At 36.0% G+C, this 17,644-nt stretch overlaps 1 protein-coding gene across 4 annotated transcripts in view; it reads right to left on the bottom strand.

Annotated features, from left to right (window-relative positions):
- LOC124719109 (V-type proton ATPase 116 kDa subunit a 1) overlaps nt 1-17,644 on the bottom strand; it is a 113,135-nt gene that overhangs the window by 54,548 nt on the left and 40,943 nt on the right. The window contains exon 4 of one of the 4 annotated variants that reach the window (XM_047244806.1): nt 8,492-8,514. The exons of the other annotated variants lie outside the window; for them this stretch is intronic. Within the exon in view, the coding sequence (XP_047100762.1) occupies nt 8,492-8,514 (23 nt within the window). The remainder of the gene's footprint in view (nt 1-8,491; nt 8,515-17,644) is intronic. 4 annotated transcript variants of the gene reach the window in all.

Here is a 17,644-nt window from a genome sequence, read left to right as displayed (position 1 = left end):
TCCTCAGGGTACAGATAATGCATCAGTTATTTTAGTGTTTTTAGTATTTTACGGATTTTGTAAGACAATGTGGCAGCACATGAGGATTTTAATGAAGCCTACGTATTTATAAAAATTTGAGACAATCTGGCACAGAATCAACACAAAACAGTTGCTGCTTCTACTCCAGATCCAACTGAGGATAGAATTACCTATTGTAAGATGAGAGCCTTTCATCATGAGTCTTCTATTGATATTTTCTACTGTTAACCTTCAGTTACTTCCAAGCTAAAAACCAGTGTCTTATTTCATGCAAAACCATTAAGTAGCCAACTTTCTGCAGTCCAAGTTGGAATGTGGCTCGATTTAAAATGCTGTGGAAAGGCAGAGATGACAAGAACAGTGATAACCATGCACAATGCATTACACTACAATCTCAAAATACGACACACTGGAGAGGACAGACTATACCAAGACAAAACCTACAAAACAAACAAGTAGCAATAATTCTACAGTAAGCTACAGAGTGACAGTCTTTAAAGTTAGGATGGAAAATCTGGGACTACATTACAACCCAACACCCACTATAACAACAACAAATCTAATTCCAATGCAACAATCATGGAATTACAAAAACATACTGGTCCATTTATTTTTTTTACAGGAGTATTTCTCTGCCAAGAACAGCAGTTTCTCTGCTAAAGTACATAATTTTATTTAAAAAAGCAGAACAGTTCTCAAATGTAAAATTTATAACAGCTTCAGCAAGCATTCATACCTTTAATTTCAAACGGTTAGAACATTTTTCAGCAACAGCTCACCTCACTGATACAGTTACTACGCTCCCACCACCATTCCCAGTAACAACCTACATTGAATTCTTAAAACGTAGAATTGTACTTATCACAATGATTTCACATCTGTTTACATGTCAAGAATATAAAGAATTCCGTGCACATCACCCAGTTACATACCAGACATAAATGAAATTTGAAACTGTAAATTTAGAGATTATTAGTTAACTTCACAGTTTCCGTATAGAGAGAAAGTGTACAAAATTTCTTCTACAAAAGTTCTTGCCATTCAACAAGATTCTGTCTTTCAACTAACATTAGGACCCATTAAGTTTTACATTGAAGTCGAGTGTCCAGTGTGATGAATGGCACATGTGAAGAGGAAGAGAACATGCTGCTTTCTGGAAGGCAAATAAGACATATCTCTGCCACTGGCATTCTAGCTACCAATTAAAAATCCACACTGAAGGCTTGAAATGGCAATCCTGAAAGTAAGAACAACTTAATATACTGTACACTACTGTCCAAAACAAAATTACATTCAGCTAAATATCAGAAGGGGAGATAAGATGTTTATATACCAACTTACAACAAAGATAAGGAATTACTACATGGCTAGGTGGGAGAATATAACCTGAATGCTATATCTACACTGCTGATCCACGCAACCAACAAATTCAATGGGGATATAGTGACCAAGATGGAGGCTATACAGAAAACTTAAAACACACATTACAGAATTTGGGCCTTACACCTGCTGGATAACTAATATTGCCTACAGATTTAGAGCATAACTAAATACTACTGTAGCTTTCTACAATTTCACGGATGCAGTCACTAAGGCAGTTTTTGATTTAGTCCATAATGCTACTCTCACAGGCATCTATTACATGACACTGTTCTTACGATAATGATTACAGAAATATATGAATACGCCGAAACTTAAGCAGTACTGGAATTTTTGGACATCAAATAAAAAACCTCTAACATAAAGCAACTGATGCATTTACAACAAAGACCAGAACATCTGACAAAAACAGGAGGTTGTAGAGGAACATCAGCAAGGCAAACAGACACATACAATTCAAATATGACTGTGAGGCAAGTAACCAATTGTTTTCATCATACTATCAGCACTGTTAATCACCACCTATCATTTAGAAAATTTATATTTATATAAATACTTCCCACAAGATAATTAAGCACATGAAAATAAATATGAGAAACTTCAGCACACACATTATCCATTCAGACAATCTCTGATGTATTAGTCTTATCATTTTGCTGCAGAGAAAGCGCTGAAGCTAGTATAAATTCCAATAAATTATTGCCGATATTTCACCTACAATGGACATACTAACAGCAGTTTAAGACAGATCCTAAATGTACCACAGAAATTTACTACCACCTGCACCATCTACATTTCCAACGTACCTGTGCAATTAACCTTCAACCAGCTGTTTAATTAGCCATAAATTCAAGTTACTAATTAGATCAATGACTAGTGCTGTCGTTTTTTGTTTGCAGGGTACTCAATCAGCTTCGTAGAATAAATTTTTTGGGCCACAACATTATCTTTTCATGGAGTACTGAACCACATAATTTACTACAATCTATGTCAACAACCTTTTTACTGTGTATTATTAACTAAATCTATTTCTGATATAATATCATTGTTTCCATTAGGTCTTCCAACTTTAATTCTCCTGTGTTTGTGGAAATTACCCTTCCAGCTGACTTTCCTCGACTCTGGCAACTGTTTCTTACCATTTCTCCAAATTTTCTAGCCTTTTCGGAACCCAATGAAATATTGATAAACAGATTAAGCTCTTCTAACTCAAGTAGAGAGGGTCAGTGAAACTTTGTAATATTCTGGTGATCCACCAGCAACACCATTTTCAGACAATGCTTACTGCTAAGCTAATGAATGAGAGAGAAATTACACTTCAGTGCTACAGCAACATCACACTCATTAGAAACGCACTATGACTTTATATTTTAGCAAAGCACAAAATACGAAGGCAATTACACACAGACAGAAAACAATCAAAAGTGTTTTGGTGCTCTGTGTAAGGTGACCTTTCAACAAAAGTAAGTTTCGACTGTACCAAACAGAATTTGTCACCAACGTCACTCCTGTCAAAAGGGCTTAAATGCTTGAACACACTATTTCCATGGGAAGAATCCACAGATTCAAGTCTTGTGCTGTTTTATAACCAGCTCTGCAGTTCATTTGACCTCACTACAGACATCTAGCACAACTTCAGAACAATGTAGAGGATTTGCTTGAATTTCCAACATTTGCCTAAATAGGAACTGCCAATATGATTTGAATTCCATAGTTTTCAGATATATGTCATCTGTTTATTAATACCATATCACTTCATTCAAAATTAAAAATGATTACCAGTCATTTCCCTTACTGCTTTCCATTCCCTCCTCCCGCCCCCCCCCCCCCCCCCCCTCCTAACATAGCCAATCCACTGTCATCATTCTCTCCATCTTAATCAAAGCGCTCAACTAATTCATATTACCATCATTCATTCTTGCTCGAGTATAACTGCCATTATTTGTCATCCCAAGTTTTTCTGCACCCACAGACAGTTGTCTGATGTGTTCTACTTTTCTACATTTTTTGGTAACCTGACAAATTTTCCACAAAGGTGGGGAGGGGGGGGGGGGGGGGACCATTTTCTGTAAGGTCAATAATCACAGTGTCAGCAACTACAGTGACAGTACCATTATTATTATTTCTTTACTTTCTCAGACGTTAAGTCTGGTTAAAAATGGGACGTGACGCGGACCTTGATCAAGCGTCACTTCCTTTTAACTGTAGGTATATGTTATATTGCATTTAGGAACTTTCGGGTAATTGAACATGTATCAATAATTACGGACTTCTGTAATTGTATATATAAGTTTGGATGTAGCTGTCTTGTATTGATGTAATGGTGGATATTGTGTGGTATGACTCCTGTAGTTGATAGTATAATTGGTATGATGTCAACTTCATTCTGATGCCACATGTCCTTGACTTCCTCAGCCAGTTGGATGTATTTTTCAATTTTTTCTCCTGTTTTCTTTTGTATATTTGTTGTATTGGGTATGGATATTTCGATTAGTGGTGTTAATTTCTTCTTTTTATTGGTGAGTATGATGTCAGGTTTGTTATGTGGTGTTTTATCTGTTATAATGGGTCTGTTCCAGTATAATTTGTATTCATCATTCTCCAGTACATTTTGTGGTGCATACTTGTATGTGGGAACGTGTTGTTTTATAAGTTTATGTTGTAAGGCAAGCTGTTGATGTATTATTTTTGCGACATTGTCATGTCTTCTGGGGTATTCTGTATTTGCTAGTATTGTACATCCACTTGTGATGTCATCTACTGTTTCTATTTGTTGTTTGCAAAGTCTGCATTTATCCGTTGTGGTATTGGGATCTTTAATAATATGCTTGCTGTAATACCTGGTGTTTATTGTTTGATCCTGTATTGCAATCATGAATCCTTCTGTCTCACTGTATATATTGCCTTTTCTTAGCCATGTGTTGGATGCGTCTTGATCGATGTGTGGCTGTGTTAGATGATACGGGTGCTTGCCATGAAGTGTTTTCTTTTTCCAATTTACTTTCTTCGTATCTGTTGATGTTATGTGATCTAAAGGGTTGTAGAAGTGGTTATGAAATTGCAGTGGTGTAGCCGATGTATTTATATGAGTGATTGCCTTGTGTATTTTGCTAGTTTCTGCTCGTTCTATAAAGAATTTTCTTAAATTGTCTACTTGTCCATAATGTAGGTTTTTTTATGTCGATAAATCCCGTTCCTCCTTCCTTTCTGCTTAATGTGAATCTTTCTGTTGCTGAATGTATGTGATGTATTCTATATTTGTGGCATTGTGATCGTGTAAGTGTATTTAGTGCTTCTAGGTCTGTGTTACTCCATTTCACTACTCCAAATGAGTAGGTCAATATTGGTATGGCATAAGTATTTATAGCTTTTGTCTTGTTTCTTGCTGTCAATTCTGTTTTCAGTATTTTTGTTAGTCTTTGTCTATATTTTTCTTTTAGTTCTTCTTTAATATTTGTATTATCTATTCCTATTTTTTTCTGTATCCTAGATATTTATAGGCATCCGTTTTTTCCATCGCTTCTATGCAGTCGCTGTGGTTATCCAATATGTAATCTTCTTGTTTTGTGTGTTTTCCCTTGACTATGCTATATTTCTTACATTTGTCTGTTCCAAAAGCCATATTTATACCATTGCTGAATACTTCTGTTATCTTTAGTAATTGGTTGAGTTGTTGATTTGTTGCTGCCAGTAGTTTTAGATCATCCATTTATAGCAAATGTGTGATTTTGTGTGGGTATGTTCCAGTAATATTGTATCCATAAATTGTATTATTTAGCATGTTGGATAGTGGGTTCAGAGCAAGGCAGAACCAGAAGGGACTTAATGAGTCTCCTTGGTATATTCCACACTTAATCTGTATTGGCTGTGATGTGATATTATTTGAATTTGTTTGGATATTAAGTGTGGTTTTCCAATTTTTCATTAGTATGTTTAGGAACTGTATCAATTTAGGATCTACTTTGTATATTTCCAATATTTGTAGTAACCATGAGTGGGTTACACTATCAAAAGCTTTTTGGTAATCAATGTATGCGTAGTGTAGCGACCTTTGTTTAGTTTTAGCTTGATATGTCACCTCTGCATCTATTATCAGTTGCTCTTTACATCCTCGTGCTCCTTTGCAACAGCCTTTTTGTTCTTCATTTAGAATTTTGTTCTGTGTTGTATGTGTCATTAATTTCTGTGTAATGACGGCAGTTAATATTTTGTATATTGTTGGCAGGCATGTTATGGGGCGATATTTAGCTGGGTTCGCTGTGTCTGCTTGATCTTTAGGTTTCAGATATGTTATTCCGTGTGCAAGTGTATGAGGGAATGTGTATGGGTCTGCAATGTAACTGTTAAATAATTTAGTTAAATGTGAATATGTTGAGGTGAACTTCTTTAACCAGAAATTTGCTATTTTATCATTTCCAGGGGCTTTCCAATTGTGAGTAGAATTAATTGCTTGGGTGACTTCATGTTGCAAAATTATCACTTCAGGCATTTGTGGTATCATCTTGTATGTGTCTGTTTCTGCTTGTATCCACCGTGCATGTCTTATGTTGTACCGGGTTTGACCATATGTTGCTCCAGAAGTGTTCCATGTCTGTTATGTTTGGTGGATTGTTTATTTTAATGTGTGTGTTATCTATTGTCTGGTAAAATTTCTTTTGGTTTGTGTTGAATGTTTGGTTTTGTTTCCTTCTATTTTCACTTTTTTTGTATCTTCTGAGTCGTTTGGCTAATGCTTGTAATTTCTGCTTCTTTTCGTCTAATTGCTCTGTCGCTTCTTGTTGTGAGATTTTACCTAACCTTTTTCGTTTTTTTTCCGAGATTTCATTTCTTATAAATTGTGTTAGCTGTCCGATGTCTTTTCTCAGTTTTTCTATTCTGATCTGTAGCCTGTGTTGCCATGCTGGTTTGGTGGGTTTCTCCTTTGTTGGTTTGTTCTGATCTCTGCCTAGTGTGTATATTTAGTGTAGTGAGTGCTCCTATATAAACCAGTAGTTGTAACTCTTCCATAGTTGTATTTTCATTTATTTTGTTGTGTATGATAGTGTTGATTGTTGTTGTTGTTTCGACTTGTGGGTTATTTGGTGGTCTATGCAAGAATGGTCTAATGTCTGTATTTGTGTCTTTGTATTCTATATATGTTAGCTGAAATCTTTCTTCTATATCTAACATCTGTGTCACTTCGTGTTCTATTTGTGCTTGTTCTGGTGGCTGTCTTAAGATTTCGTGTTCCTCCGATTGTTTAATTGGTGCGTGTTGTTCTTTGTTTGTTTGCTCTGGGATGTTTGAGTCCATTACTGTATTTTCTTCTTCTTCTGATTGCACATTATTTTGTTCCAGTATTTGTTGTACTTGTTGTTTGATGTTTTCTAATTCTGACTGGGGTATCCTGTTATTTTTTATTATTACACGGATCTGATCAGCTAGTCGTTGTTCTGTTAAAAATTTTAATTCTGGGTATCTGGTAATAAATGTTGTGTATACTTGTGATCTGTATCCAGTTGTGTTGGTTCCTAGGTTTGTTGCTTGGTAATAACAGAACATGAGGTGTCGATTAACTTCATCTGACCATCTCATCCTCTGTCTTTGTTTTCCTTCTAGGGTGGTTGCAGGAAGCATATCCTGCAAAACACCTCTATTTGGATTTAAATCATTTTCCAGTTGGCTAGCAGTGTCGTTACCATTGTGGGCGGGCATAGGGTTCAAGCGTCGTCCCCGACCATGACGGCGCTTGTCCGAGGCTTCTTTAGTTCTGTCCTGAACCAACTAATCACACTAAAAGGGGGGTTAGCCCTATTAGTGGTTTGTTCTTTTCGTCACCTTTTACGACTGGCAGAACATACCGGAGGCCTATTCTTTTCCCGGGCCTCCACGGGGATTATTATTATTATTATTATTATTATTATTATTATTATTATTAAGCTTTGCAAGTTACAAATGTTCTTTTCTGTATAATGAACAACATTTAAACACTTTGCTGGGGCCTCAAAAATAACATTCCTGTTTCTACTCTGTTTTAATTGTTCCCTTTGAGTATTGTCAAAGTAGCTTTTACACAGACATCCAACAAGTCTGTCTGCCAATACCAGAATCTAGTAAATATCCTGATAGTCCTGGATGGTGGTGCATTAATGACATGCCCTATTCATTGCCATTTTTTGGCTTCAATTTTTGCTATTATTTATTTATTCATCTTCAGATTTCAGATATGAAAGTTAAAAACTGATTCAATTAATGGTTTCTACATGTGCAATTTCCTAGAAAGCTGATTTTGAGGACTGCCATATGAACATAGTGGCATCAGTTAACCTTTTGAATTCTTGATTCTATTTCATCTTTTATAGAGTTATCAGAGGGTAGCGGAGTGCCAATGTCAATTTGTTTGTCTGTCCAAAAGTTACGTCACTAATATGAAGTGCATTACTGTTTGCTGGGCGGCAAGAAGTTCTGAAGTACATTGTTTCAACTGATTTTATCTGAAGACCCGTAACTTTCACAGCATTTATTCATTGTGCTGCCAGAGTTTTTAATTCGTTTTCATCGTCAGCTAACAGAACAATACCATCTGCATGTGAGGAAAGACTCCAATAAAAAAAAATTGAACACTGGTAAAAGGTTATTTTAGATATTAAATTGCTTTAAATCTGACTTAAGTGTCTCAGCATGCAACCATGCTCCTTTTTTCTTTCTGTTCCTTTTGCACCTGAAACACCACCACTGAACTTGCATTCAGGACAATGTTAGGAAATACTTTTTGAGTGCTGCACTCAGGAGCTACAGAAGGTATCACTGAAAACACTTTCCACACAACATACTATGTGCAAACATCGCAAAATCCAATTGATGCACAACAAGACAGATGCACCACAAAGCTATTAAGACAAATGTTTAAATTATGCAACTTAGTAGTCACAAACCAAATTTCCTGTCTTAATGGAATTACACCCATGCTGCCCAGCATCTTATGAACTCAACAGCTTGAAGGTTCACACACTCCATGGAAAAAGAACAGCTAGACACTTCACACTTTCTAGCACAGAAAATAAAACTGAGGTGCAAGTGATGGGCAAATGTGGCCTATGACTTTACTTACTTCAATATAACAGGCCAGCTGCTCTGTAAAAAATAAGTTTTCTCAAAGCTATTTTAATAGGCAATTATTTAGGAAACATCAGTACAGATTACAATTCAGGTGGGCAAAAAAATAATTACAGTTAGCAACTAAAAAAATTACACAGGTTGTATAGATAATGTATTAAAAATCAGTTATGTTAATATTCACTCTAAATGACACAGACATCACATTCGTATGCACAATAGTTTTTATCTCCAAGTAACAATCTAAATTAAACATCATAAACCTCTACACATTTATACTTATGTAGCCAATATGTATGAAGAGCTAACTGTAGCAACTGGGTCCAAATTTTCCATTGGAACATTTAGGATTTTAATTCTTCTAATAGGAATGAGTTATTTCAACATTACACATTTTCACTAAAGAATTAAGTCACATTTCCACAATTTCTCAAACTAATGCTGTCAATTTGTATTTACATTTCACAATACTGGTTCTTTTAAAGTACCCGTCCATCCCTTGTTATAGTTGCAAAATCATTCCACCAAACTTTGTGCACAGTTAGAGAATTTCCACCAAACCACTCACCACAAAGCTACCATTCTAAGTAAAGGGCACACAGTGCATAACGACGGTCATCAATATCATGCAGTTAGATGTGGGACATTAAGGACACAGTTAATACCTGAAGACTTTAGCATCCGTGAAAGGTATGAATTCTACATCCGAACAAGATTAAAACTTGTGCCTTCAACCACACAAAATATTGAAACTTTAGCCTTACACCTTACATATAATTCAAATTTGAAACATTTCTGTTATTTGGAAAACTCAAACTTGGATAAGTGATCTAAAAGCATAAAGAAACAAAATTAAAAATTAAGAACACTGAATTTTCACATTTAATATTTACTAACAGGACAAGTAATTTTATTAGTTACAAACATGGTCACCAAACCACACACACACAAAACATTGTGTTTATGTAAGCAATGTCTGATTCTTTTAACTATCATTAACAGGACTACAACATGTAGAAATATCAATTAAACATCAAATCTGAACAAGCCGATATACTGTATGTCCAGAAGTTTTTAGAGGATAGTATGGAGCTGTTTGTGTTGTGTATTCATCTTAGATTTAGTATAAAATACACATCACACTATTTTTTTATGTAAATAAATCAAATCACTGCCAGAGACAACTATATAATATACAGCCAATTTTTCTTCTTTCCTGTTGCAAATTACCTTTCACTCTAAAAGCTAAAATTTATCCCTTAAAATATGTATCCATTCTATAGACAATTAAGTAGATTTTTAACAATTTACTCAACACAAATTATATTTTGAGAAAAAATTACATACACTGAGAAATGGTTACGACATTTGTTCATCACTGTGCTTTAAGGTTTCAATTATTTTTAATCTAGTGTTAAGGTTTTAGTTATTTTTAATCTAGTGTCAAGGTTTCAATTATTTTTAATTGAGTGTTAAAAGGGTTAACTGGTGATCTCTACATGAACTTGCTTGAGAAGAGCTCTTGTTTATAGTTGGAAAACAGTTGCTTGTGTGAAGTACTGTCCTGTAATACACTTCATAATTCCAGTAACTGCAAAATGCTCTCCAAACCGAGACTACCATCCAAAACCAATAATGCAGGAACCTGTTGTAGAAGACAGTCTAACTTCCACAACATGTTTCCACATAATATTCCCAATAAGGATAAAATACACCATTTCAGCTGGAAACTTCACAACCATCCACCCTACAGACCCAACCATATCACCTCTGATAATAACCTGATATTCCACTTGAAATAATGTCTTTCTGATGAGTGTTGGGAAGATTAACTCTAGACTGGCGTTAAGTGATAAAATACCAGCAGGCATTTCTATGCAGAAGGGTTAACTAGTGCAATGTTATTTTCCTTAGAAGTTAACAGCGAGCATGTGGAAAAGTGAAGTAGGTTTGCAAGAAGCTCTGTGAATATGCATCATACAACAAAATTAGGTTTTACACCTGAACTCAAAGGCAGATTGCTCCATCACAGACAAATATAATACTGAAGGTATACACACCAATGCCACCCTAGAGCACTGTGCTGAATTTGTCTTGTTCATGTATCTATCTAATGTGATGCAGAAGTAAGTTACAGTAAAAAATGCAGTTCACATTTCATTAATTATTGTTTGCACTCAAAAAATAGCAGTCTTAACTGTTGCTATTAATAATATGTTAACATATTCACAATCTGGCACATGGCACCGATCAGTTTGTGTTCATATTCTACCAACGGCTCTATCCTCTTATTCATTCTTACAAGATTTTAAGAGAAGTCCCTAGACACCAATTTCATAAAGCAGTACAACACAGTTTTCAAGAACTCTAAGAAATCACCTTTGAAGATTTAAAGGTTATAGTGATGTAGAGCTGAAAACATTTCGAGTCACTCAATGAAATTACAATTAAGAGAGAGTAGTGTATAAGTTTAGTAATCACAAAGTCATTGGTTTGATTGTCACTAGTGGTAACATAAAACATTTATTTAAATTCTGTAATTATTAAAGTGGTATGTTGGTTAACAAATACTATATAACTAGGTAATAAAAATATGATATTGTCTTTAATACCTAATCTCATGAATATAATAAATTGAAATTTGGTACAAAATAATTATTCAAATAAAATTAAAATCTTAATATACCTCATTTTTAAATCTGATTAAAATGTATAAAATAATCTCTCTCTTTCCCTGTACAAATTACTAACTGCTTGCATTAGATATGGTCCACAGCGGACCATGTGGGGCTTACAGAAGCACCGTTTAGTTTGTGGGCGGTTCCTGAGAAAACCCAAAAAAAGCATTTTTCACCATTTTTTTGTCAGCAGCATTAGTTAGCTGAATAACCAACCATTGCAAACTGCTCAAATTTTACCAGTATATTCACTAGACATTTATTTAGAAGTGTGATCTTCCCATTTTCTAAAATATTTATCCATAATCAAGGAACACAGATTCTGGATACCAAAACCAAGTCACAGATTATGCACAGCAAATGGGTGTAATTTTTAAGATATATTTGCAAAATCTTTATCTCCAAAAACCTTTAAAGTTTTCTTGCTATCATTATCCATTTCTGAGATATAGAGGTTCAAAGATAGCCAACCTGTACATGTAAAATACATATGTAAAATCTAGTATGATGTGAAAACATAGTTTATAAAGCTACGAAGTACAGAGAAGTATGTTCTAATGTGTCTCCATTATAATCAGTAGGATTCTGGGAATCCCATGTTTTAATAATGAAACAATGCAAAATTTTTGTACACACAAAATCTGGTCCAAGGCATAAATTGGTTTTGCGCTATTCCAATTGCATATCAGTCACCTATCAATATTTTATTGACCCATACAGTTCCTTTCATATGAGAGACCTGCCCTGCTGTAGCAGTGAATAGAATGGAACGAGTGAAAAAATACTCTTATCTCAGCACAAAAAAGGCAAATACGCTCCTCTTTAAAAAAGACTGACTGAACAGTGGAGTACCTGGTATTTCAATGTACGTTCCTCAGGTACTTTAAAAAATTTTCCAAAGGTTTTGGCTTTCTTTTTTATGCTGACGGAGTGGGGGGGGGGGGGGGGGAGAGAGAGAGAGAGAGAGAGAGAGAGAGAGAGAGAGAGAGAGAGAGAAGAATAAGTACTAGAAGATAGTAGATAGTGGTTGTGGTATAGAATGAGTGCAGGAGACAATGGTAGTGAGAATGAGAGGGACACAGTGGAAGTGGAATGTAGTCAACAATGACAGAGCGCAAGAGAAAGGGTGAAGGAAAGAGTGTCAGTGGGAAGGGAATAAAGAGAAGGAGAAAGTGGAAGCAGGTGAGAGCCAGTGTTAATGAGAGAATATATGACAATAACAATGAGGAAGAAATAGTAACAGTGAGAAGAGAGAGCATAAGTGGGAAGAAATTAATGACATAGTAGATGTAAGGAGGAGACAGTAATAGGACAGTCAGAAATACATAAAGAGATAATGACAAAGAGTTGGGCTGAATGAGTTATTGAGAAGAAGCAATAGGAGTGGATGAGTGGGAGTGACATAGCTATAGACTAGTCGGTGTGAGCGATTTACAGTTAGGGGAGCTTGTCAGAGAGAAGTGAGTTGCATGTTAAAAAGAGATGAATACATACACAAGCGAAAACTTTGTCGAAAATTTTTGAACTTGCTGAGGAAGGTAGAATGAGGCAGGTGGTGCCCTACTTTTCAGAGTCGTTTAAACAGGAATATATCCATCTTTCTGTGCTCCAACAGCAATGTTTCTCCATAGGTACATAACTGATGGATGAGTAATTCATATCCTTAGTTTTATTTATTGATGTGTGCCACTTTTTCATTTAAGTCTTACAAGTATTTTCATACCTATCAAAAATTCATGATCACAAAATTTTCATTACTATGTGTATGGTGTTAGGAATCCATATGGGGCTAAGAGAAATTATTTTATACTTTAACTACAATTTAAAAATGTGATTTATTAAAAATTTATTTTTATTTAAATAACTATCTACTGCTTTTTAGTCTCTTGGGTGTGAAACTTTTCATAGATTTTGACCAGATTACAACACTGATATATGGAGAATTTCAGGTTTATTTCCATTTCTCTTCAACTGAGCCAACCAATATAATGCGTCTCACCTAGTACATCCCTCGATAAGACTGTGAAGGTAAATATTAGAGATTTGAGCTCACACACAGGCTTGCAGCAGTTAACCTTGCTGCAAACCATTTGTGATGAACAGGAAATGCCTGTGGTACACATAGTACTGTTCACCACACACTATGCAAGAACGCAGGTTAATACTGCATTGTCGTCATCCAGTTCTGTGCTCTGCTGAAAGTTTCAAGTCTCTAGCTTATCGGGAAAATAGTTTAAAGTCAACTGCAAAATTTGTATAACACAGACAGACATGAAAGTAACTTCTTCAAAACTCCTAAAAATATGAAAAATCAAGTACGAAATAAAATACTTCTGGTAAGAATCAAACTGGTGGCTTCACGATTCGTGATTTGTACATTATCCCCCAGGTACCAGAGATTTCAGTGCACTGCTTAAAATGTTTTGTAGTTAAATGCAAAGACTGCCTCCATAATTTAACAATTAGTTTTGCTGTCTTTGGTGTGAAAGGACTTTGGTTCGACTAACAATACCTCAGATTTTTCTGTGGTAGGGAGGTCTAGTATGGGGTCCACTCAGCACACAAGAGACTGAATGAAGAGCTGTTTGAATAAAGCAGCAGGGGCATCACCTACAGTCAGTAACAACTGGAGGAGCAGTCAGCCAGTCGGAACACACCTAAGGCCTAATCCATCAGTGGTGGTTAATTTTAAAAGTTGATCACACTAGGAAAACTATTATTCTTCAACCACTATTTCTTCAGTTTTTAAAACAGTGTTGTACTGTTTTAGGAAATATGTAAGTATATCTGGACACTTCAGAACTGACATGGGGACAAACTGATGGGAGACAGTCCATTTGTTACTTTACAACTTTTACCATCTGTGACTGAAAGCTCTCTCTTTGGCTGTTATTCAGCTTTCAATGAATGAGTGGAAAGAAACAGCATGTTTCAACAACTACCATGGCATCTGTTGTCTCTCCAGTGGCAAAGATGACAACTATATAAGTACACATTACACTAATGTTAGTGATGTGTACGAAAGTCTCTAAGATTTAACATGTGGTAGACTAACTCTCAATAAATGCTGTCACCCTCACTGGTCAATACCATCTGTCAATCAAAATGTAATTTTAATCTATCTAAAGCAGCCTATTCCACCACAATGCAGCACTTTCTAACAGGACAGCTAAAATACAAACATTTTGTGACCACTTTTCAAATCCAGGGCTCTTATATTCAGAAGCATTAGTAAGCATTGCTCTGAGCCTCGAGAAGGGACTGTCTTTCCCTAAGAAGCCTTCGCAATTAACATTCACAGAGAGTCATGCTGTGTAACTTTCAGTGACTGCTGACATGTGTAAAACTTTACGGGAGGATGCTTTGTGAAAAAAGTAAGTTAATTATCACAAAAAATAGAACTTACATTTTCAAAAATTCAGTGACTGTTTGTGCATACACATTAGGTAGAAATGTATGTGATCCTTCTGTAACACTGATATATCTAGAAAAAGATCAATTTGCTAATAAAACAGCACCCTCCTAAGTTCTTAAAAAGTCTGTCGAGATAATTATTAATTGAAGACTGAAGAGGAGCCCAAAAGACACTGCAATCAGCAGCAACATTTTGTATATTCAGTACAAATCTCTAATCACCATCAATCACACAACCCATGTCTTCCATCATCTTTTCTTCCCAGACAATAGCGTCAACAAATATTGAAGGTAACAAGTAGTGTAGCTCTAGGATACAATTTGGTTTACTCGAAGAGGGCTTTTGTACTGTGACATACCATAAACAGAACACTCACATGCAGTACTAATGGGGAAGCTGAAAACACTATGACAATAAAGACAGCAGTGAAACAGAACTTGTGCTGAGACATGAGTGACTTCTTGTGTAGCCAATGCTAAAAATAAAAAAAAAAAAAAAATGTTGGTATCAAGAGAAAATGTAAACAGGAAGAAAAAATAATGTGTGTTACACAGAACATTTACTCTGTTCATCCATCAGTTACACTGCTGTATCTTCAGTAAATTTCAAACATACAAATTTGAGTTTTTTCTTCATATTAGTAAAATATTACCTCAGTTTCAAAATAAAAATGAGATCTCCACTATCAATGTCTTTCAGAAGTTCAGTATGAATTGCAACAACCACATCTTTAAACTGGAGCTGATATGGACACATGTTACCTGTATGTAAACTTATTTACTCACTACAACGCATTTCAAGCCCTGTGTGGTATAACCAAATACGAACTCTGACATCACCACATTTAATGATAACCTGTAAGTGAAGTTTTACCAAATGCATATTTTAGATGATTCACTACTGTATACTCACAAACAAGTTCATGGGAATTAGCACTACAGTAGTCATTAAATGTAGCATAGCAACAACAATAAAATTCCAGTACAGTAATACCTTGGCTGATGCTGAATTCAGCTACCAGTTTCAATTCTAGGCCATATTTTCTACCAAAATTTTCAGTGGCATGTCCACGTAACCAAACTGCTAACATTGTAGAAACAATGGACGTCCCATGTGTTCCCTGGTCAGTGTGTCATTGATCATCATTACGTGAGTATCACACCATGCACCTGACAATTCCATAGCTTTCCACTGTCTGTGTGAGGTTTTTTAAAATTACTTATGAGCGGTGACCCCAGATAGCACACTGATACTCTAGATACTTATGGAGGTGCATTTCTCATGTGAACAAACAGTATCTCCACCTTCGATACATCGAGACGAGTCTTTAGAATGGTAAATGGCACAAACTGTGCAATTATTCTTTATATTCTCTGTAAATTAGTTTATTATTGAGTTTAGTATTAAATTCTACAATATTAACAGGGCCCACCTTCTAGAAAAACAGTTTACATTTCTGTGTGCACAAACTTCTACTACAGTCATCACAGCCTCCATAGGCTGTTATTAACTTTCTCTTTAGGCTAAATTTTGTTATTCTGCAACTGTACAAACTTCCACTGCATACCTATAGTTAGTGCAGCATTCCATTGCTGTGGTCATTGGTCTGTTCTGAGCTTCGAAAAAGAAGTTTTTTTTTTAATTCCTTAATTTGTATTAATATATCTTTTTCAATCTTGGCCGTGTTCTCCTTGTGTACTTCACTGTTTTTTGTTACAGAACTCATTTGCCAGGGAATTTCGCTGTAATTTGTGTTGTCAAATAAAAATTAATTAGGTTGTCAAATAAAAATTAATTAGCAGTAACATACATAACAGTGAACAATTTAAGCTGTAAAGGTAATAACAGTTGAGATGCTGAGTTGTCAGCAGGCACATTAAGAAGGCTGAAAACACTGCTAGTTTTCAAATGTTATGTTGAAGGTTTAGTCCCAAAGGTAGGAACATTTTCGGTTTTCTTTATGTGCTAACAGATAACTCAGCACCAACTATTCTCCTTAAATTATTTACATTCCATAAAGGACCTTTTCATTGTCATTTACATAGTACACTTTTGTTTTGCTTCAGGGCGCATAAACAATAGGGTCATATGTGCCCCTGTCAAAACTATAAAACACTAAGACAGTGAAGTTAAAAAACGAGTACACGTCAATCCCATCCCAACTGATGTAAGAGAAGACAGCTAAAAACAGGGATGTGGATAAACATCTATAAAATACACCATAGAGAAATGGAGGTCCAGAACTAAAACTTAATGTCCTTCACCATATTGCTATGACGAATAAAAAGTAAAATGCAGTCAACAGCAATTAAAAAAGGGCATTCCATTGGGAAATGGCGGAGAGTTAAAATTTGGGTGCAATGTCCACAAAGTGATGGAGTAGAGCGCCACTCAACAAATGACAATGGCTAAAGACACAGTGCCCAATACGCAACCTAGTTAAAATGATCTCACAGCGAGAGGGCTGAGAGGTGGTCTTCCAAGCCACTGGGAGAAGCTTAATAGCACGGAGCTTGTTCTCATGAAGGGAATACCATTGATGATGCCAAAGTGACACCAGGTGCTGACACATGGCAACACACAGACCACCTGAGGGATGAGGTACGAGGACTGCAGCCTTGGCGGCAGCAGCAGCAGCAGCAGCAGCAGCGGCCTCGTTTCCTGTCAGACCGGTGTGACCAGGAACCCACGTAAACACCATAGTGGCTCCATCAAGAGTGAGCAAGTGACAGCTTTCCTCGACACATTGCACTAAAGAATGGATGGTGTGCAGCATACAGATGCTTTGAAGGGCACAAAGAGTCTCAGCAGGTGACAATTGAAAAGCCTGTGTCGCCAGGTGTGTACTGGGGGTGCTGATACATGGGAGAGCTCTACTGAAAATACTGAGCAGTATTCCAGAATCTGATACCGAAAAACGTCTGTGTCAATGACGAAGGCACACCCGACACCAAGGTCAGTCCAAGAGCTGTCTGTGCACACAAAAGAACTATTGCAAAATTCCGTACGAAGCTAATGAAACAAGGCAATTGAACCAGGCTGGAGTAGTGTCCTT

This window comes from Schistocerca piceifrons, chromosome 10 (assembly GCF_021461385.2).
Source record: "Schistocerca piceifrons isolate TAMUIC-IGC-003096 chromosome 10, iqSchPice1.1, whole genome shotgun sequence".
NCBI classification, from domain to species: domain Eukaryota; kingdom Metazoa; phylum Arthropoda; class Insecta; order Orthoptera; family Acrididae; genus Schistocerca; species Schistocerca piceifrons.
The sequence above is the reverse complement of the archived record's forward strand: the minus strand, read 5'-3'. Positions and strand labels throughout refer to the sequence as shown.